The sequence below is a fragment of the Stegostoma tigrinum genome, chromosome 25 (assembly GCF_030684315.1).
Source record: "Stegostoma tigrinum isolate sSteTig4 chromosome 25, sSteTig4.hap1, whole genome shotgun sequence".
Lineage (NCBI taxonomy): Eukaryota > Metazoa > Chordata > Chondrichthyes > Orectolobiformes > Stegostomatidae > Stegostoma > Stegostoma tigrinum.
The window spans coordinates 53604738-53627471 of NC_081378.1; the positions used below are offsets into that span (position 1 = coordinate 53604738).

A 22734-nucleotide genomic window follows, 5' to 3' on the forward strand; every position below is an offset into this window, starting at 1 on the left:
CACTGTACCCGGTGTGGCTTCCTCTACATTGGGGAAACCAAGCGGAGGCTTGGGGACCGCTTTGCAGAACACCTCTGCTCGGTTCGCAACAAACAACTGCACCTCCCAGTCGCAAACCATTTCCACTCCCCCTCCCATTCTTTAGATGACATGTCCATCATGGGCCTCCTGCAGTGCCACAATGATGCCACCCGAAGGTTGCAGGAACAGCAACTCATATTCCGCTTGGGAACCCTGCAGCCCAATGGTATCAATGTGGACTTCTCGAGCTTCAAAATCTCACCTTCCCCCACCGCATCCCTAAACCAGCCCTGTTCGTCCCCTCCCCCCACTGCACCACACAACCAGCCCAGCTCTTCCCCTCCACCCACTGCATCCCCAAACCAGTCCAACCTGTCTCTGCCTCCCTAACCTGTTCTTCCTCCCACCCATCCCTTCCTCCCACCCCAAGCCGCACCCCCATCTCCTACCTACTAACCTCATCCCACCTCCTTGACCTGTCCATCTTACCTGTGCTGACCTATCCCCTCTCTACCTCCACACCTACACTCTCTCCACCTATCTTGTTTTCTCTCCATCTTCGGTCCGCCTCCCCCTCTCTCCCTATTTATTCCAGAACCCTCACCCCATCCCCCTCTCTGATGAAGGGTCTAGGCCCGAAACGTCAGCTTTTGTGCTCCTGAGATGCTGCTTGGCCTGCTGTGTTCATCCAGCCTCACATTTTATTATCTTGAATTCATTTGATGGGTGTTTTGGCAGCCTGGAAATCTAATGTTGGAGTTAACAGTGGCTAATTTGAATGTGATGACTGATTATCAGTGTTTTCCAGAGTTTGTGCGATCATTATTCCCTGGAATTACCCACTCATGATGCTAGCATGGAAGAGTGCTGCTTGTCTGGCAGCAGGCAACACGTTAGTGCTGAAACCGGCACAGGTAACTCGGCACAAACTTGACTTGTTACTAGTGATAATGGGAACTGAAGATGCTGGGGAATCCAAGATAATAAAGTGTGAAGCTGGATGAACACAGCAGGCCCAGCAGCATCTCAGGAGCACAAAAGCTGACGTTTCAGGCCTAGACCCTTCTTCGTAGAGGGGGTTGGGGTGAGGGTTCTGGAATAAATAGGGAGAGAGGGGGAGGCGGACTGAAGATGGAGAGAAAAGAAGATAGGTGGAGAGGAGAGTATAGGTGAGGAGGTAGGGAGGGGATAGGTCAGTCCAGGGAAGACGGACAGTTCAAGGAGGTGGGATGAGGTTAGTAGGTAGGAGATGGAGGTGCGGCTTGGGGTGGGAGGAAGGTATGGGTGAGAGGAAGAACAGGTTAAGGAGGCAGAGACAGGTTGGACTGGTTTTGGGATGCCGTGGGTGGAGGGGAAGAGCTGGGCTGGTTGTGTGGTGCAGTGGGGGCAGGGGACAACTGGGCTGGTTTAGGGATGCGGTGGGGGAAGGGGAGATTTTGAAGCTGGTGAAGTCCACATTGATACCATTAGGCTGCAGGGTTCCCAAGCGGAATATGAGTTGCTGTTCCTGCAACCTTCGGGTGGCATTGTTGTGGCACTGCAGGAGGCCCATGATGGACATGTCATCTATAGAGTGGGAGGGGTTGTGGAAATGGTTTGCAGCTGGGAGGTGCAGTTGTTTATTGCGAACCAAGCGGAGGTGTTCTGCAAAGCGGTCCCCAAGCCTCCGCTTGGTTTCCCCAATGTAGAGGAAACCACACTGGGTACAGTGGATGCAGTAAACCACGTTGGCAGATGTGCAGGTGAACCTCTGCTAAATATGGAAAGTCATCTTGGGGCCTGGGATAGGGGTGAGGGAGGAGGTGTGGGGGCAAGTGTAGCATTTCCTGCGGTTGCAGGGGAAGGTGCCGGGTGTGGTGGGGTTGGAGGGCAGTGTGGAGTGAACAAGGGTGTCATGGAGAGAGTGGTCTCTCCGGAAAGCAGACAAGGGTGGGGATGGAAAAATGTTTTGGGTGGTGGGGTCGGATTGTAGCTGGCGGAAGTGTCGGAGGATGATGCGTTGTATCCGGAGGTTGGTGGGATGGTGTGTGAGAACGAGGGGGATCCTCTTGGGGCGGTTGTGGCGGGGGTGGGGTGTGAGGGATGTGTTGCGGGAGACGCGGTCAAGGGTGTTCTCGACCACTGTGGGGGGCAAGTTGCGGTCCTTGAAGTACTTGGACATCTGGAATGTGCGGGAGTGGAATGCCTCATCGTGGGAGCAGATGCGGCGCAGGCGGAGGAATTGGGAATAGGGGATGGAATTTTTGCAGGCGGGTGGGTGGGAGGAGGTGTATTCTAGGTAGCTGTGGGAGTCGGTGGGCTTGAAATGGACATCAGTTACAAGCTGGTTGCCTGAGATGGAGACTGAGAGATCCAGGAAGGTGAGGGATGTGCTGGAGATGGCCTAGGTGAACTGAAGATTGGGGTGGGAGGTGGTGAAGTGGATGAACTGTTCGAGCTCCTCTGGGGAGCAAGAGGCGGCGCTGATACAGTCATCAATGTAACGGAGGAAGAGGTGGGGTTTGGGGCCTGTGTAGGTGCGGAAGAGGGACTGGTCCACGTAACCTACAAAAACCTATACTCTCCTCTCCACCTATCTTCTTTTCTCTCCATCTTCGGTCCGCCCCCCCCCCCCCCTCCCTATTTATTCCAAAACCTTCACCCCATCCCCCTCTCTGATGAAGGGTCTAGGCCCGAAACGTCAGCTTTTGTGCTCCTGAGATGCTGCTTGGCCTGCTGTGTTCATCCAGCCTCACATTTTATTATCTTGACTTGTTACTAACCTCCTTTTTGAGTGGGTTTGTCAGTAATTGCAATTTACTGTCCAGACTCCACTTTTTAATGATGTCTAATTAACAGTCAAACATCTGTAAATGGAAAACAGGTCAAATTTCACTTCTTCTACTAACTTGGCAACAACCCCTACCATCATGTGGGGAATTTAAGGATCCAGCAGGAATACTGAAAATGCTTGACAGAGTGGAGGTTTAATTCCCTCTTTTTGTCATGTACATTTTCAGTTTTTAGGGAGAATCTGAAGTCATCAAAAACTCTCATTTCAAGTTTTGTTGTTCTGTCAGTGATCTTATTTTGGTTCCTTGTCAAACAGCCTTGATTTTAAAACTCTGTTCCTTGTTTCAAATCCCACCATGACTTTGTCCTTCTCTATCTCTGTAATTTCCATCTCCGCAATTCTGTGTGATACTATGATATTAGTACTGGCGTCTCATTGTTTCTCAATTATAATTGTTTCACTTTTGATAGCTATGCCTTAAAATGCCTAGACCCCAAGCTCTGAATTGCTCTTACACATCATTGGGGCAACACAGTGGCTCAGTGGTTAGTACTGCAGCCTCACAGCGCCGGGGACTAGGGTTCAATTCCAGCCTCAGGCGACTGTCTGTGTGGAGTTTGCACATTCTCCCCGTGTCTGCTTGGATTTCCTCCGAGTGCTCCGGTTTCCTCCCAAAGTCCAAAAATGTGCAGGCTGGGTGGATTGGTCATGCTAAATTGCCCGTAGGGTTCAGGGCTGAGTGGGTTATTGGGGGATGGGTTTGGGTGGGATTCTTCAAGGGGCGGTGTGGACTTGTTGGGCTGAAGGGTCTGTTTCCACACTGTAGGGAATCTAATATAATCTAATCACTGCCTTTCTACCCATTTTCACTCTTTAAGGCATTCCCTAAAACCAGCCTCTTTTACTCTTTGACTCATGATCTACTTATGCAGCTTGGTGTTTGATTTTGTTTTTATTTATTCCTGTGAATCATTTTGGAAATGTTGTTATATTAAAGTTTTTGCATACAAGCATATGAAAATGTGCATACGAACTAAAAATAGGCCATTCAGACCCTCAAGCTTGCTCAGCTAATGGCTGATCTGATTATAACATCAAATCTGCATTTCTGCTTCCCCTGATCATTTTTCACCTCTGCCTTAAAAATACTCAAGGACCCTGCTTTCATCATCTTTTCAGGAAATGTTCCAAAGATTCATGATGCTCTGAAAGGGAAAAGATGTCTAATCTCTGTTCTAAATGGGAAACCCCTGATTTATAAAGTGTCCCATAGTTCTAGATTCATCCAGAGAGGAAGTATCAACCCAGTAAAGACCCCTCAGGATCTTATGTTTCAATTAAGCAGCATCTTACTCTTTTAAAATACACAGAATACAAGGCTAGCCTGTGTAACCTTTCCTCATAAGACATTGCTGTAATTCTAGAAATTAGTCTGGTAAACCTTATCTGAACTGCCTCTACCACATTTATGTCCTTTTTTAAATAAAGGGACTAATACTACGCACAACATTCCAATATGGTCTCACCAGTGCCTGTTTGACTGAAGTATCACCTCTCTACTTTTGCATTCAATTCCACCTACGATAAATGTGAACCTTCTATTAGTTTTCTTAATTACTTGCTGTTTTAATTTCTTTTGAAATTCAAGTGCTCGTATGCCCAGAATCCTCTGCGAGTCAAAGCTTTGCAACAGCTCTCCATTTAGAAAATATGCTTCTGTTTTATCCCTTCCTGCCAAAATGGACATTTCCATTTGCCTGATTTTTTTGTCCCCACTCAATTAACATACCAATTTTTTTTTGTAGGCTGTTTGCATCCTCCTTACAACTTACTTTTCTACCTATCTTTGTGTCATCAGAAAATTTGGCAAAATACCTTCATCCAAATTATTTATATGAATTGCAAACTGATGAGCTTCCAGCACTGAGCCTGTGGTTCACTACTTGTTACATCTTGCCAACCTACAAAGATCCATTTACGTGCACTTTCTTCTTCTTGTAAGCTATCCAATCTTCTTTCCATGTCAATATATCATCCTTTATGTCATGAACTTTAACTTTCCTCAATAACCTTTGATATGGGACCTTTTCATGTGTTTTCTGAAGATCCAGTTGCAGTGAAACACTGGTTTTTCTTCATCCACATCATGTTTTACTTCCACCGCGAACTCCAACAGATGGTTAAATGTGATTTCCCTTCCACAAAACTGTATTGTTACTGCTTGGTTACCTCAAACGTATCCAAATGCCATGCTCTAACTTCTTTAATAATAACATTTTCCCTGTGATCGTTGTTTATATAACTGGCCTGTGATTTCCTGCTTTTTGTCCACCTCTCTTTTTGAATAAAGAAGTTATGCTCACCATCTTCCGATGTGATGTGACTGTCCCTATATCAAGGGGGTTTTGAAAACTTACAACCAGCGCATCAGCTATCTCATGAACCATTTCCTTTACAGCCCTAAGATAAAGTCCATCAAGACTTGAGCTCTTGCCAGGCTGTAGCTCCAAGAACTTATTCAGTATAAATTCAGTACTACTTATCGTGATTATCTAGTGATTTCCTTCTTCCCTTCTATTTCCTGATATATCGCTGCTTCTGGTATGTTATTTGTATCCCGTGAAGACTGATGCAACATACCCATTCAATTCATCTATCCTTTCCCTATTTTCATTATTGGTACTCAAGACTTCCTTTCCAAAGGACCAATGCTCAACAATACTAACTTCTTTTTAAAAGCATTAAACTCTTACCTGTTTTTATACTTGTAGCTAGTTTTCTCTTGTACTCCAAGTTCTCCCTTAATAATTTTTTTGTCACTTTTTGCAGTGTTTTTATATTCTGTGCAATCTTCTGACCTGCTAGTTGTCTTTGCACAATTATGTGCAACATTTTTATTTTGATTCTACCTTTAGAATTTCTGGTTAACCATGGATGGTGGGTCTGCCTCTTTGAAATGTTCTTACTCGTTGGAATTTATCTGTTGTGTGTATTCTGTACTATTCCCTTTAATGTCTGCCACAACAATTCTATCCTTTAATTAATTTGCCGGTTCACTTTAGCCAGCTCTGCTGTCATACCTTCGTGACTGAGTGGCATAGTGGCTTTGTGGTTCAGTTCTAGCCTCAAGCAACTTCCTGTGTGAAGATTGCATGTTCTCCCTGTGTTTGTGTGGGTTTCCTCCAGGTTCTGTGGCTTTGTCCCACAGTCCAAATGTTAGGTGGATTAGCCATGCTAAATTGCCCACAGTGTTTAGGTTAGGTGGATTATCCGTGGGAAATGCAGGTAGGTGGGTGAGTCTGGGTGGGGTGATGTTTGGAGAGTTAGTGTGGACATGTTGGGCTGAATGGCTTGTGTCCACACTGTAAGGATTCTATGATGTTGAACTGCCCTTAATTAAATTTTTGAAGTAGTAGTCTTAGACTCCCTCCTCTCTCCCTTGAATGGAATATAAAATTCAATTATAATATATTCAATGAGACCATTAATTAATGCTGTTTTTTTGGACATTTAACAACCCTAACCAGATGTCCTAAAGCCCTGATATCAACATAGCCCTCTGGACCCATGTGTTTGCTGAAGAGAACTATGTCAGTGCCCCTCATTATACTGTTACATATTGCCACTACATTCCTACTTACTTCTATCTTGTATATCTTCCTGTACCATGGTAGCATGGTCATTTAGTTCACTAACCCTACAGCTCTCACTGTATCCGGACAAGCTGAGATGAATCATGCTGAAGAAAAGTAATTCTTCCTTAAGGAAATGTGTAATATTGGTGGGCTAAGCTCCTACCTTGAATAGAGCACTGCCTTTCTGGTGGGGTGTCAGCCATGCCTCAGTTTGGAGCTCACACACCACCTAATCATAACGTTTTAGGTTCAAATTCCAGTCCAGGACAGTATTGAGGGAGTAATGCACAGTCAGTGCTGACCTCTGAATAAAATATTAAACTGAGGACCATCTGCCTCCTCCGTGGATGTAAAAGATCTCATGGAGAAGAAGAGCAGTTGAGTTCTACCTGATATCCTGGCCAATATGTATTAAGATATGGAAAATAATAAGCATCCCAAAAGCTGTGCACTTTGCTAATTATTAATTTATGTTTGTGGGAGCTGACTGTCTGCAGATTGGCTGCTGCATTCTGCAATACAATAGTGACTACATTTCACAAAAGTAGTTCATTGGCTATAAAGTGATTTGAAATATCCAATGGTTGTGAAAAAACTTGTGTAAATATAAGTTTGTCTGTCTTTATTGCAACTGCCCTGGACACAGTAAGCGATACCCTACGAAAACTGGTGATTATTGTAAATTAATCTTTCACACAGAAAGCTATCTGAACAAGCAAAATAAATGCTTGGTTAAAATTAAAGCAAAATATGTCACACATTCAGAGTTGCCTCTCACCCCAGTGCAATTTGTCTGCAGTCCAGCTGTCTCCCTTAGACTCCAGACTCTCAGTGAAGTAACAAAAGCGTTAGCTGGGTATGTCGTCTGAAGCAGCCTGTTGCTGGGGAAATCCAAGAACAACTCCAGCTTCCAAACAAAAATGCAGCTTCATTGTCAGCTGAACTCTTTCTCTGCAAATTGGAAACAACAAGGTTTATTCCAAGTTTGTCTCAACATAATTTCCATTGCACTAAATTGAACGTAAATTTGGGTAATTAAGAAAATCAGAAGTAGCAAAATAGACTGTGAACTGGATTTGTGCTGAAAGTAGAGATAACAGGGTGTAAAGGTGAATGAACACAAGGCCAAGCAGCATCATAGGAGCAGGAAAGTTGATGTTTCGGGCCTAGACTCTTCATCCAGCCCTACATCTTGTTATCTCGGATTCTCCAGCATCTGCATTATCTCTTGTGCTAAAAGTAAGTGTTTTGGGACACTCCTTATGAATGTGCAATGATAGCTTGTCTACTGCACTAAGCTGTCATGGACCAGACCAGACTCCCTCAAAATATTTTAAGGTATCAGAGACCCTAGTTTTTCTGATTTTAAAGGCAAATGTAAAGTGACTGTTTCTGATGCATTGTGACTGGTTAAACTACTCGTCATAACCAGCAGAGTTAATAACTCTGGTAGATGTGATGTGGAGATGCCGGTGTTGGACAGGAGTCAGAGGCTACGCGATGCCAGATTTATACTCCAACAGTTTTATTAGAAAACACAAGCTTTTGGAGTGCTGCTTCTTCGTCATTTCACCTGATGAAGGAGCAGTGTTTTGAAAGCTTGTGATTTCTAATAAATCAGTTGGACTATAATCTGGTGTCTTGTGACTTCTGACTCTAGTAGATATGATTTACTTGAACTTTCAGAAGGCTTTCAATAAAGATCCACAAAGGGATTAGCATGTAAAATTAAAGCATGTGAGATTGGAGGTATTGTACTGACACAGATCAAGAACTAGTTGTCAGAGAGGACACAGAGGGTAGAAATAAATAGGCCTTTTTCCGAGTGGCAGGCAATGACTCTTGAGATACTACAATGATCAGTGCTTGGACCCCTAGTTATTAATAATCCAGTAACTTTAGCAGATCAAAGTTAAACAATAAGTTAATCAAATTAATTTCTAGATTTTAAACCTAATTTCTTTTTCTCTAGCCCCCACTCCCACACAGACAGACAAACATAGTTAAGGGATAAATTAAAGAAAAATAAATGACATGTAACTGACCAGTTCACTTAAGCTGTTTCCACAATCTATAATATCGCACACACTTGGAATTGTATCTTGCTTGATTTCTGAAGGCACCAGTCAATGCAAATAGCTTCTGGCAGGCTGCAAAGAAATGTTCACCCATTCTGTGATTCTATCTCTGGACTTTCAATAAGTTCTTAATAGGAGTGTAACCAGAGAGTATTCAGATCTCCTTCCTGGAGCTTTGGCAGCTACAATCTTTCTGCCTTTAAACACAGTTCAAAGCCAGTTCAAACTTTGGTTTCTTTTGTTCGACTAGCTGACACCGATATCCCTATGAGGTCCCAGTTAGTATCCAACATCTGCCATCTGCTTGAGCATAATCCATCTCTGGAACCAAAACAACTTCAGTATTCTTGGAACAAGATTCAACGTGCAGTTGACTTCCAAACCTGGTCTTTTAAACAAATATCCATTTATTTGTTCTCCTTTTCTTTAAAACAAACTGCTGCTCATAACTCAAAGGTTACCTTCAGCTGACAGCTCACAGTCCAAATATGATGAAAATAAAAACACAGTGAAGCTTCTGTGAACCTTGGCAGTGAGAAGATTCATGTACAGGAACAGAGATACCTGGCTGCAATAATACAAGGCTGCGGTTAAACAAGACGTGCCGATTGTGTGCAGTTTTGACTCCTTGTTTGAGGAAGGATTTTCTGGCTATGGATGAGTGCAACCCAGGTTTACTGGAATGGTTCCTGTAATTGCATATGAAGAGAGCCTGGATTGATTAGGACTATATTGCTGGATTTAGAAGAATGAGGGGTGATCTCATACAAATCTACAATACTCTAACAGGACTAGAGACAATAAGGCAGGAAAGATGTTCCCAATTACCAGAGAGTCCCAAACCAGAGATCAGAGTTTAAGAAATGGGGTGAACTATTCAGGACTGTGATAAGAAATTTTGTCATCCAAAGAATGGTGAGCTTGTCTAATTCACTGCCTCAGAAAGCAGTTGAGGCCAAAGCAATGGATCTTTTTAAAAGTTATTTGTGGCTCATAGGGATAAAGGGATCAAAGTGTATCAGGAGAAAATAGGAACAGGGAACTGAATTGGATAAAACACAGAACTGCGAATGCTAAAAACCTGAAACAAAAGCAGAAATTGCTGTAGGAGGTCAGACCGCATCTGCAGAGACAAAACAGTTAACATTTCAAGTCCAGTGACACTTCTTTAGAACTGATAGTAGCTAATAAGATGTGGAATACAAGCTGAAGACGGAGTTGGGATTGTGGAAAAGAAGTAAATGAAAGCTGGATATGTAGCACAGAGGCAGATAAAGACAGGTAGACGATAGGATGGATAATAGTAGGTTAGGGAGAAGGAAAGGCCGGTAATGGGGATCTTAAGTAGGTGAAAATGATTTGGCTGAAAGCAGCCCGTGTCATGACAGAACCTGGTGTGACGGAGTGGGTAAAAGACAAAGAAGAAGCCATTCAAGCCAAAAATGATCGATATTGACTGATATTACATAAAACATTACAGCACAGTACAGGCCCTTCGGCCTGTGCCGACCTGTCATACCGATCTGAAGCCCATCTAACCTACACTATTCGATGTACATCCATATGCTTATCCAATGATGACTTAAATGTACCTAAAGTTGGCGAATCTACTACCGTTGCAGGCAAAGCGTTCCATTCCCTTACTACTCTGAGTAAAGAAACTACCTCTGACATCTGTCCTATATCTTTCACCCCTCAATTTAAAGCTATGCCCCCTCGTGCTCGCCGTCACCATCCTAGGAAAAAGGCTCTCCCTCTGCACCCTAACTAGCCCTCTGATTATTTTATATGTTTCAATTAAGTCACCTCTCAACCACCTTCTCTCTAATGAAAACAGCATCAAGTCCCTCAGCCTTTCCTCGTAAGACCTTCCCTCCATACCAGGCAACATCCTAGTAAATCTCCTCTGCACCCTTTCCAAAGCTTCCACATCCTTCTTATAATGCGGTGACCAGAACTGTACACAATACTCCAAGTGCGGCCGCACCAGAGTTTTGTACAGCTGCAGCATAACCCCTTGGTTCCGGAACTCGATCCCGCTATTAATAAAAGCTAAAACACACTGTATGCCTTCTTAACAGCCCTGTCAACCTGGGTGGCAACTTTCAAGGATCTGTATACATGGACACCGAGATCTGTCTGCTTATCTACACTACTAAGAATCTTACCATTAGCCCAGTACTTTGCCTTCGGGTTACTCCTACCAAAGTGCATCACCTCACACTTGTCTGCATTAAACTCCATTTGCCACCTCTCAGCCCAGCTCTGCAGCTTATCTATGTCTCTCTGCAACCTACAGCATCCTTCGTCACTATCCACAACTCCACCGACCTTAGTGTCGTCTGCAAATTTACTAACCCATCCTTCTATGCCCTCATCCAGGTCATTTATAAAAATGACAAACAGCAGTGGACCCAACACCGACCCTTGCGGTACACCACTAGTAACTGGTCTCCAGGATGAACGTTTCCCATCAACTACCACCCTCTGTCTTCTTTCAGCAAGCCAATTTCCGATCCAAACTGCTATATCTCCCAGAATTCCATTCCTCCGCATTTTGTACAATAGCCTACTGTGGGGAACCTTATCGAACGCCTTGCTAAAATCCATATACACCACATCAACTGGTTTACTCTCATCTAACTGTTTGGTCACCTTCTCAAAGAGGTCAATAAGGTTTGTGAGGCACAACCTTCCCTTCACAAAACCGTGCTGACTATCCCTAATCAATTTATTCTGTTCTAGATGATTATAAATCCTATCCCTTATAACCTTTTCCAACACTTTACCAACAACTGAGGTAAGGCTCACTGGTCTATAATTACCAGGGTTGTCTCTACTCCCCTCCTTGAACAGGGGAACCACATTTGCTATCCTCCAGTCTTCTGGCACTATTCCTGTAGACAATGACGAGTTAAAGATCAATGCCAAAGGCTCGGCAATCTCCTCCCTGGCTTCCCAGAGGATCCTAGGATAAATCCCATCCGGCCCAGGGGACCTATCTATCTTCACACTCTGTAGGATTTCTAATACCTCTTCCTTGTGAACCTCAATCCCACTTAGTCTAGTAGCCTTTATCTCAGTAGTCTCCTCGACAACATTGTCGTTTTCTAGAGTGAATACTGTTGAAAAATATTCATTTAGTGCTTCCCCTATCTCCACTGACTCCACACACAGCTTCCCACTACTATCCTTGATTGGCCCTAATCTTACTTTCGTCATTCTTTTATTCCTTAAATACCTATAGAAAGCCTTAGGGTTTACCCTGATCCTATCCGCCAACAACTTCTCATGTCTCTTCCTGGCTCTTCTGAGCTCTCTCTTTCGATCTTTTGTGACTACCTCATAGCCCTCAAGTGTCCTAACTGAGCCTTCACGTCTCATCCTAACATAAGCCTTCTTCTTCCTCTTGACCAGAGATTCCACCTCCTTCGTAAACCACAGCTCCTGCACTCTACAGCTTCCTCCCTGCCTGACAGGTACATACTTATCTAAGGGACACAGGAGCTTTTCCTTGAATAAGCTCCACATTTCTAATGTGCCCATCCCCTGCAGTTTCCTTCCCCATCCTATGCTCCCTAAATCTTGCCTAATCTCATCGTAATTGCCTTTCCCCCAGCTATACCTCTTGCCCAGTGGTATACACCTATCCCTTTCCATCACTAAAGTAAACATAACAGAATTGTGATCGCTATCACCAAAGTGCTCACCTACTTCCAAATCTAACACCTGGCCAGGCTCATTACCCAGTAACAAATCTAATGTGGCTTCATCCCTTGTTGGCCTATCTACATACTGTGCCAGAAAGCCCTCCTGCGCACACTGTACAAAAACTGACCCATCTATAGTACTCGGAACTATAGTGTTCCCAGTGAATATTTGGAAAGTTGAAGTCCCCCATGACAACTACCCTGTCTGTCTCACACCTATTGACAATCATCTTTGCTATCCTTTCCTCTACATCTCTGGAACTATTCGGAGGCTTATAGAAAACTCCCAACAGGGTGACCTCTCCTTCCCTGTTTCTAACCTCAGCCCATACTACCTCAGTTGACGAGTCCCCAAACACCCTTTCTGCAACTTTAATACTGTCCTTGACCAACAATGCCACACCTCCTCCTCTTTTACCATCTTCTCTGTTCTTACTGAAACATCTAAATCCCGGAACCTGCTCTATCCATGTCTCCGAAATGGCCACAACATTGAAGTCCCAGGTACTAACCCATGCTGCAAGTTCACCCACCTTATTCCGGACACTCCTGGCATTGAAGTAGACACACTTCAAACCAACATCTTGCTTGCCGGTTCCATCTTGCGTCCCTGAAACTTTATTTCGGACCACCCTACTCTCAACCTTTTCTGTACTCGAACTACAATTTTGGTTCCCATCCCCCTGCTGAACCAAAATTGTAGTTTGAGTACAGAAAAGGTTGAGAGTAGGGTGGTCTGAAATAAAGTTTCAAGATATTGAACTTGAACAAGGTCCCTCAGGGGCAAATGAGATGCTATTCTTCCAACTTGTGCTGAGCCTTGCTGGAAGAACGCTGCAGGCCTGAGACACAAATGTTGGTGATGGAACAAGTTTGTGTGTTGAAGTGGCAGTACTGAGTTGAATGATCATGTTGCATGACAGAGCATGCTTGAAGGGCTGAATGGCCCATTGCTGCTCCTATTTTCTATGCATCTTATCACTTTGATAATGTAAAGAGTTGGCTGACCATTCACTGATGGTCACAATTTCTTCTCAGGAGCATTTGGGGATCGGCGACATATGCTGACCTAGACAGCATTTCCACAGCCTATGAAAGAATAAAAAAGTTGAAGCCAGTGTGAGTCATTTTGTTTCAAAACACACATGGTCTCTTTATGTAATTAAATATGTTTCCAGCAATTAGTGATTATTGAACCCTTGTTTTTATCATTCTGTTCAGCAGGATGATCAACAAACACAAGACAATTCACCTCTGAGTATCATTTGAACCTGGGCTTTGGGAATTGAATGAAACAGTAGTTTTATTCCTCACCCAGTTTTTGAATCGGTGGAGAATGATTGTAAAAGTCAACATTTCATTCAATATTTGGAATTCCATTTAGTGAGTTAGGGTACACTTGACCCCACGTTCTCCTCTGGTGACTGTGTCTGGATTTTGTTCTATCCTAGGTAACTCCACTGACTGCACTGAAGTTTGCTGAATTGGCAGCACGAGCTGGAATACCAAAAGGAGTCATCAATATTCTTCCAGGATCAGGTGAACTGTCAAACCTCTGTTTCACTGAAATTGTTAGGTATATTTTGAGGGTGACTAACTTTTTCTGTATTTCAATGCAGTCTAAACAGTGAGGAACTGCATCATTCTTCTTATATGCCTACCTGTCATACTTACTGAGCTGAGTGCAGAGCTCTGCAAGAGAGGAGATCCAGTTGGAATTAAGGTCTTTACCCAGGGGAAGGAAAATCAGATGGAAGTTTGTTAGTGGAAATGAGGCCACCAGGTGCATTAACATGAAGAGGGAGCAAGAAAATGGTAGAATGTGTAGACGGAAAGTAGACTTAGAATGAAGCTTGCTGTGGAAGAGGACTAATCCTGTAAGGGAAGCTGGTTTTGAATTCTGTCAGAACTGCTAACTACCGTGGTACTGTGATAATGAATCTCTTTCGGATTGTTTTTCATCACTGCAGTCAGTGCTGAGACCTGACTATTAATGGAGACCAAGTTGAAGCCTTTGCTTACCTAACCCATTACCTCCTACTCTCACATTAGGCACCATCAAGCTTCTCAATCATGTAGCCTTTATATTCCTGAACTAATCATCTACAGTGTAATCTATCCTGTGCTAGGTTTGTCCATTTTTAATTCTGTTCTGGGATGTGAATGCCATTGATGTTTATTAATATTCAATGTCCATTCCTAATTGCCCATGAGAAGGTGGTAGTCTTTGAACCACAGGTACATCCACAATGCTTTTACAGTGGGAGTTTAAGACTTTTGATCTCACAACAGTTGAGGTTTGGAAGTGTATTTCTTTGCTTAGTGCACTGCTTGGAGTGGAAATTACAGCTAATTCCATGCATCTATTACCCATGATTGTTGCAGCGATAATAGGAAGTGTCGATGCTGAAGAATCTGAGATAACACGGTGTAGAGCTGGATGAACACAGCAGGCCAAGCAGCATCAGAGGAGCAGGAAAGATGACATTTCGGGTCGTGACCCTCCTTCAGAAATCTTTGACCTATCTCCTCTCTACCTTTCTTCTCCTTTATCCATCTTCCATCTGCCTCCCCTTCTGTCCCTAGTTATTTCAGAATCCTCTTCCCCTCCCCCATTTCTGAAGAAGGGCATCGACCCAAAATGTCAGCTTTCCTGCTCCTCTGATGCTGCTTGGCATATGTTTCATTCTAGCTAAGGAGCCTTGGTGAATTACAGTAGTGCATCTTGTTAGTGGTGTACACTTGCTACCACCGGTGGTGGAGGGAGTGAATGTTGAAGGTGGTAGATAGGGTGCTAATCGTTTGGGCTTTCTTTGATCTGGATGGTATTGGATTGCTTGGGTTTTTTTGGAATTGTATTTATTTAGTCAAGTAACGTATTCCAGCACACTACTTCTACGTGGTGGTTGATAGGCTGGTTTTAGGGAAACAGGACAAATGGCTAGTTCAGTTCAGTTTCAAGATGATAATGTTGAGGATGTTGATAGTGTACGGAGATCTAACCGAAATGCTGTTGAATATTGAATGACGATGTGTAGTTCTTCAATTGAAGATAATCATTGTCTAGCACATGACTTTTATTGCTAATTATCAGTTCTCACCTGGATATTGTCTCGGCCATGTGGCAAGCATGCATGCATGGAATAATTCAGTATCAGAGGGGTTGCCCACTTCTTTGTTCAAGTTGGAGGGGAGGTCATTGCAGAGATGTCGTATGGCTGAATTTATTCATTTCCGATATGACAACCATCCTCCGTTGTAGGACTCCAATTAGTCAAATGTTTTTCTGTTGTTTCCCATTGACTTTAGGTTTGCTAGGACTCCATAGTGCTACATTCACCTAAGTGCTGCCTCGATGCCCAGGGTTTTACCTCACTTCAGCACCATCCCAGTTTGGAACAAAGCCGTAAATCTGGTTAGAAGCTGGGTGGCCGTGATAGATGCGAAACTGACCATTGTAGATATTATTATTGGAAGGTATTGTGTGATAGCGCAGTGATAACCCCTTCTGTCACTTAGCTGAAGATTGATTACTGAGATACTGATGGGACAGTAATTTGTGAATTGGATTATCCCTTTGTTTTGTGGACAAATCAGATATGGGCAATTTTCAACAAATTTTGTGTTGTAGCTGCACCAAAGCACAGCTTGACCCAAATCTTCAATGCTGCAGATGTGATATTATCAGGGCTAATAGACTTTGTTGTATCCACTTCTTTCGCTGTTTCATTACATTGGAATGATTCATATTAGCTGAAAATTGTCCTCTGTGATTCTGGGGACCTTGCAGATGCAAAAATAGGTCTTAATGCTTCAGACTAAAGCTGGTGGTAAATGCTAAACCTTGTCTTTTGCACTACTCATTATGGATGGGGATATTTGTGGAGCCAGCTCCTCCAGTTAGTTGTTTAATTGTCCACCAATATTGACAACTGGATTTGGCAGAGATGCAGAGTTTAATTTGTTCTTTTGGTTTTAGAACTGCCTAACGGTGTCAGTTGCATGCTGCTTAGATTGCTTGGCATGCAAGTAAGTCCTGCATTTTAGCTTTAGATTGATACCACATTTTAGGTGTGCCCGGTCTACTGCTGGTATGCCCTCTTGCACTGTTCATTGAACCAGGGTTAATCTCTTGGCTTGATGGTAATGGTTGGACGGGGGATATGCCGGGCAATGAGGTTACAGATTATGCTGGAGTAAATTCTGCTGCAGTTGATGGCCATGGTGCCTCATGGATGTCCAGTTTGAGTTGCTAGTTCCTTACAAAATTTGTCCTGTCTAATGCAGTGGTGTGCCAGACAATATGACGGAAGGTTAAAGATTGTTCAATAATCAATTCTACAATACTGTCATGAACAGTTGCATTTGGTGAGGACAAGATCAAGTAGTTTTTTCCAGATGTTGGTTTCCTCAACACCTGTATACCTCACCTGGACGATATATCCTTCAAGTCTCGGGTGTCTCGAACCGTAGTGGTTCCATCATTAAAATCAGACTAAATCAAAGCAGGTGTAAGCAGTCGGCTGATCTGGTTTGCGGTCATAAGTGCACTTTCCCATCTGAGTCCATAATTCCGCACATTCTTGTTGATGGGAATTCTGTCACTTCACCCTTGAATTGATCCAGCCCTGACTCCTTTCCCGGGGGGAGAGAATTCCAAAGGCTACTTCCATTTTTCTCCTGAACTCTATAGGCCCAACCTGCTGAACCTTTTTTCATAAGACAACCACCCCCATCTCAGAAATCAGATGAGTGAATCTTCTCCAAACTTCTTCCAATTCAAGTTTGTTCTTCCTTAAGGAGACCAAAACTATACACAGTACTCTGTATGATCTCATTGCCCTGGACTGTTGTAGAAAGACTTCTCTAGTTTTATGCTTCATTCCCCTTGCGAAATAGGCCATTTTTCTTCTTAATTGTCTGAGGTACCTGCATCCTAAAGTTTTGTAATTTGTGTAGGAGGACACTAAATCCCTGCAGCATTTTGCAGTCTCCGTCTTTTTTTAAATAGTATTCTGCTATCCAATTATTCTGGAAAAGTGGCTAGCCTTATATATTTCCACATGAGAGACATCCTGCCAATTTTTGTCCATTCACTTAACGTGACTGATTTCCCTTGCACAATCTTTGTATTCTCCTCACAGCTTGCTCTCCTTTCTATTGTCAGAAAATTTGGCTACAGTACAGTCAGTCCCTTCATCCAAGTCATTAATCTAAACTGTAATAATAGGTCTCAGCATATATAATAGGGTTAGGGTTAGTTACACTAGTTATAATTTACCAACCTGAAAATTTATCTTTGACGTTGTTTCCTGTTGTTTAACCAGATCTATATCTCCTCCATCATCGTGAGCGCTTATCTTATGCACCAGCCTTTTATGCAACACTTTATCAAATGCCCTTTTGGAAATCTACATTGCATCTGTTTGTTCCCTTTCATCCATCCAGCTTGTTGGATTCCTCGGAAAGCTGTGGCAAGTTTATCAACACAGTTTCCCGTTCACAAAACCATATTGACTCTGCCTAATTTGTATTACGTTTTTCTGAATGTTATTAAATGAAGACAAGGGAATAAAGTCAAATGAAGACAAAATCTTTTGTCTTGCACTTGTCAGGACTCTGACACGGGAAACAGACTTGAAGAAAGGAACACTTGCACTGTTTATTGTGTAATAGTCCAGATAAAAAGATGAAATGTTTTGTCTTCTGGTTGTTTTTAAGCAATGTTCATACTCTACGCAACCAACACACATCCACTATGTCTGCAGCCACAATTAGCTGTGAGACATCAGCCAGATATTTACCCATTTTACTTGGTCCCATGAGACTTCATAGCTTCAGAGTCTCTTGGGCTCACACTCTGCTGACCATATACCACTGTGCCACCACCTTGGAGAGCCTGTCTTGCTTGTGAAACAGGACATTCCCATGGACGGTGATGGAGATGCAGTATTCTTGGCCACAATTCCAATAACATAGATACTGTGCAGACAAAACTACCATATTGCAATTGAAACTTCTACAAATCAGATTGCAACCAGTGAGCATTGATATTAATCAAGATTTTTAATAGCCATCCAACTACATTAAGAATCTTTCACATTTAATCCCAGGTGGCCTGGTTGGGCAACGGCTGTCAGAACACCCAGACGTTCGTAAATTGGGGTTCACAGGATCAACTCCAATTGGTAAACAGATCATGAAAAGGTGAGTTGAAAAACCAGTTTTTCAGGATGTGCAACAGAACATCTGACAATTCACCAATAACTAGATACATTTTTGGTTGTTGGGTGTGACCTACAGTTACTCTGGCCCTGCCTTTTTTTTGAGAGCAACAATCGTCGATGAAATAGCAGTTGTGGACAGAAAATTAAAGACATAGAAAAGAAAATAGAGAGGACTTCAGTTCAGAATATGAGAAATAAACAAAACATTTTGCAAAGACAGAACTGGGTTGAAAAAAAGGACCCTATAAATTGAGCAGCTCAGAACATTGCATAAGGTAAAGAACGGCCTTTGTCATCCTTCACTCTTTCTTGTGCCTTTCTGATCATGGCGACAGACAGATCTTCCCTCTGACAAAAGATAAAGTTAACTCTGGGTCACAGACACAAGGTGTAGCTCAAGAAGACGTCTTGAGATAGGTTGGTAAAAAAACCACATGGTGCTGAGAAATCTAAGGGATATAGGTAGAAAGTTTAGAAAGACAGCTTTCGCTGACACTGAAACTGCAGGACATCTGCGCTCATTCGAAAATGTGCATGCATAAGGTTCCAGGCCCTGCAGTTGTTGCAACATTCATAAAGTCCACACTGCGCATGTACTGTTAAGAAGGCACAACAAAGCCTCTTTTTTTTTCTCTCAGGTAGCTCAGAAATTTGGCAAGTCCATAAGGACTGTCACTAACTTCTACAGATGCACCATTGAAAGCTTATTGTCTGGGTGCATAATGCCCTGGTATGGCACCTGCTTTGCCCAGGACTGCAGGAAACTACAGAAGACAGTCTGGGTTGTGCATACTATCATAGAACCCAACCTCCCATCCATGGACTCCCATTTACATAGTTCCCAGCAGCAGAAAGGCTGCCAACATCATCAAAGACCCATAACACCCTGGTAGTGATCTTCTGCAAACTTTTCCATCAGGTGGGTGATACAGAAGCCTGAACTGATGCACAAGCAGGTTCAGGAACAGCTTCTTCCCAGCCATTATTAGATTGATGAAAGGATTCTCTATTCTCAAATAATGCTGATCTTGCTAATGGTGATCTGTTGCACACCCTGTGCGATGTAAACTGTATGCCTCTAAGTCTTTTTGATCTCTACGTCCTTGCTTATTATGATCTGCCTGTACTGCTCGTGAACAAAGCTTTCTACTATACATGGGTACATGTGATAATTAAAGAGTCAGTCAAAGAACAGTCACAGCATTGAAGCAGGAATCAGATGGGGCTGGGAGGTGGGTGGGGTGGTTGGCAGAAGACTGAATGTGGGGTTGGAAAGAAGAGAGAATAAATAGGCAGGCCCCCTCCCCTCCATAGAAAAAAAAAGTAAATCTCATATATATCGTAAGAGAGGAGGCAGGTTCAAATACTGGAGGATGCAGTTGATGATGCATCAGCAAGAAAGGCTTGTTGGGGGAGTGTATAGGGTTAAAACCGATTTAAGGATTTCTTTTTTTTTAAACCTACAATACCCCTACACAGAGAGAAATATCTGAGACAGAGTCATGCTCTTTCATCTTTAACTTATAGAAATTAGTGTTCTATCATCCAGTCAATATTCTGTCATATTTTGCAAAAATGATAGCATTTATATTTATTACATGACAGCATATATGCACAGATCTTTGATACAGCTTGACCTCTCAATAGTCAAACTGGAATTGAAACTGCTTTCATATGGGATCGACTCCTGGAAATAGCAAGGTTATAATGACAATTGTTAATTGAGATATGAATGACTGATAATATGACTGATGTTTTAACATCTGTTTGACAGTTGTGCTGTGAGTAATCTGAAAAAGGTCTCTTTGGAACTGGGTGGGAAATCTCCGCTCATCATCTTCAATGACTGTGACCTTGACAAGGCTGTAAGAATGGTGAGTGTTACCTGAGACATCTTTGTGTTTCCAACTCAGCAGTCAGTCTTTCAATATATGAAAACTGACCACAATTCTTGCTCAATGAATGCAGCAATTCCTTTTCTTATACGTATTTGTTGATCTTTCTCCCGCAGGGTATGGGAGCAGTATATTTCAATAAGGGGGAAAACTGCATTGCTGCTGGTCGTTTGTTTGTTGAAGAATCTGTTCATGATGAATTTGTTCGACGAGTGGTAAATTATCATGGAGTCCTTCTTCTTTAATGGTCGTCAGCCTTAAAGAGAAAATGTGCATTATTTATGTATGGTGATCCTATAACTCATCTCCCATGCTATTGTATAGGTTGAAGAGATTAAGAAGATGAAAATTGGTGATCCTTTGGACAGGTCAACAGATCATGGACCACAAAACCATAAAGCTCATCTGGAAAAACTGCTGGAATACTGTGAAATTGGAGTGAAGGAAGGAGCAACACTGGTATATGGGGGAAAGTCTATTTTGCAACCTGGTATGAAGTCTTTTATTCTATAGGAATGGATTGATAAAGCAACCTAATTTTTTTTTGCGATATGATTGAGCAGTATCTATTGATCTTGTTTTTATACTTACCTGAAGACAGGAACATTTATTGGAAAGACAGGAGGGATTTAATGATGTTAGAATACAACAATGTCAAGCATGTGTACAAAGGAACAGATTTACCCATTTAGACCCATGAGCCTGTTCATGGAAGACTCTTAAATTTCTATCGATTTTTACAGAATTTCAAAATTCTATTCCTGAAATGTCTGGTTCTAATTTTTGGACTCTTGCCTCATCAAAGACAACTGAACCAGTGGAAATAATTTCTCTCTATCCATCTTATCCATTTCCCTTAATTGCTTTAAAGCTTTAATCGAGTCACCTGTTTGCCTTCTAAATTCCAGGGAATATAACCCTAGTTAGTGTGTAATCACTCCATTTACTTTAACCTTCGGAGTCCAGGTATCATTCTGGTAGATATACAGTAACTCCTGAGGCCAGAATGTCCTCTCTAAGGTGTGATGCCTAGGGCTGGTCACAGTGACTGCAGGTGAGCCCTAACCAAAGCTTTCTTTTTCTGAAGCTAAGCATGTATTTTGGTCCTCTAAACTTATAGGCAGACATTCTGTTAGGATTTTGATTAATGATCTGATTTAATAGATCTGTACTGTTTCTAGCTGTAACCATTTAGGAGCTACCCTGATCTATCCTGCATTCACTTGCCACAGTTTTGCCTTTTCACTTAACCTATTAATATCTCTTTGTGACTTATTTACCTATCTTTGAGTCAACAACAATGTGAATTTTTGAATACCAAAATCTAAGTAATTAATGAATGAGGTGAATAGTTGAGGGACATCATAAGTCACATCCTAAGGTTTTGGAGTAGATTTGTAGCTCTGGTTGTGTGTGTTGAGGTTGGTTGGCTCACTGAGCTGGTTTGTTGTTCCACAGACTTTTTGTTACTGTGCTTGGTAACATTCTCAGTGCAACTTCTGATGAAGAGTCGGTGTGTTTTCCTGTCTGGCTTTTAACCTCTGGGGTCCATTGCAATGGATTGTTTCACTTCTGCGCTTCCTCAGTAGTGGAATGTATATGGGGTCGATTTCAATGTGTTTATTAATAGCCTGCTTCATGGAATGCCATGCTTCCAGGAATTCTCGTGCTTGTCTCTCCCTAACCTGTCCCAGGATCTTGGTGTTGTCCCAGTCGAAGTGGTGGTTCTCCTTGTCCATGTGGATTGAGATGAGTGAGTATTGGCTGTGTCTTTTTGGAGGCAGTTGGTGTCCATGTTCTCTTGTTGTTAGTTTCCTTCCCGTTTGTCCGATGCAGTGTTTCTCGCAGTCTCTGCAGGGGATCTTGTAGATGACATTGGTCTTGTCCGTGGCAGGGAGTGGGTATTTAGGTCGAGTGAGCACTTGTCTTAAGGTTAATGTGGGTTTGTGTGCGACTCTGATGCCCAGCGGTCGTACAAGTCTTGTGGTGAGTTCTGACATGTTCCTGATATAGGGTAGTGTGATGCGTGTGTCGGGGTGTGTAGAATCTTTCTGCTGTTCCTGTAGGCATCTCCTGACCCAGTTCTTTGGATATCCATTATCCTTGAACACTTGGAAGAGGTATTCCTCCTCCTCTCGGCATAGTTCCACATTGCTGCAGTGTATTGTTGCCCTTTTAAATAGTGTTCCCATGCAGCTTCATTTGTGTGCGCTGGGATGGTTACTATTGAATTTCAGTACCTGATCTGTGTGTGTGGCTTTTTGGTGTGCTTTCGTTCGCAGTTCCCCATTTGTCATGTGCTCTACCATGATGTCCAGAAATGGGAGCTGTTTGTTCTTCTCCTCCTCTGTGGTGAATTTTATTCCAGTGAGGGAGGTGTTTATGAGTTTGTGTG

At 42.7% G+C, this 22734-nt stretch overlaps 2 protein-coding genes across 6 annotated transcripts in view; one reads left to right on the forward strand and one right to left on the reverse strand.

Moving 5' to 3' along the window:
* The window catches only part of LOC125463442 (mitochondrial 10-formyltetrahydrofolate dehydrogenase-like), a 116743-nt gene that overhangs the window by 73435 nt on the left and 20574 nt on the right, over nucleotides 1–22734 (forward strand). For all 5 annotated transcript variants that reach the window (XM_059654759.1, XM_059654760.1, XM_059654758.1 and 2 more), the window contains 6 exons: nucleotides 830–935; nucleotides 13669–13756; nucleotides 18331–18424; nucleotides 20219–20318; nucleotides 20456–20554; nucleotides 20664–20829. In XM_059654759.1, the coding sequence (XP_059510742.1) occupies nucleotides 830–935; nucleotides 13669–13756; nucleotides 18331–18424; nucleotides 20219–20318; nucleotides 20456–20554; nucleotides 20664–20829 (653 nt within the window). The remainder of the gene's footprint in view (nucleotides 1–829; nucleotides 936–13668; nucleotides 13757–18330; nucleotides 18425–20218; nucleotides 20319–20455; nucleotides 20555–20663; nucleotides 20830–22734) is intronic.
* Nucleotides 18265–22734, reverse strand: part of nopchap1 (NOP protein chaperone 1) — a 42107-nt gene continuing 37637 nt past the window's right edge. Inside the window, exon 4 of the mRNA XM_059654763.1 lies at nucleotides 18265–20595. Within this exon, the coding sequence (XP_059510746.1) occupies nucleotides 20581–20595 (15 nt within the window). The 3' untranslated portion in view covers nucleotides 18265–20580. The remainder of the gene's footprint in view (nucleotides 20596–22734) is intronic.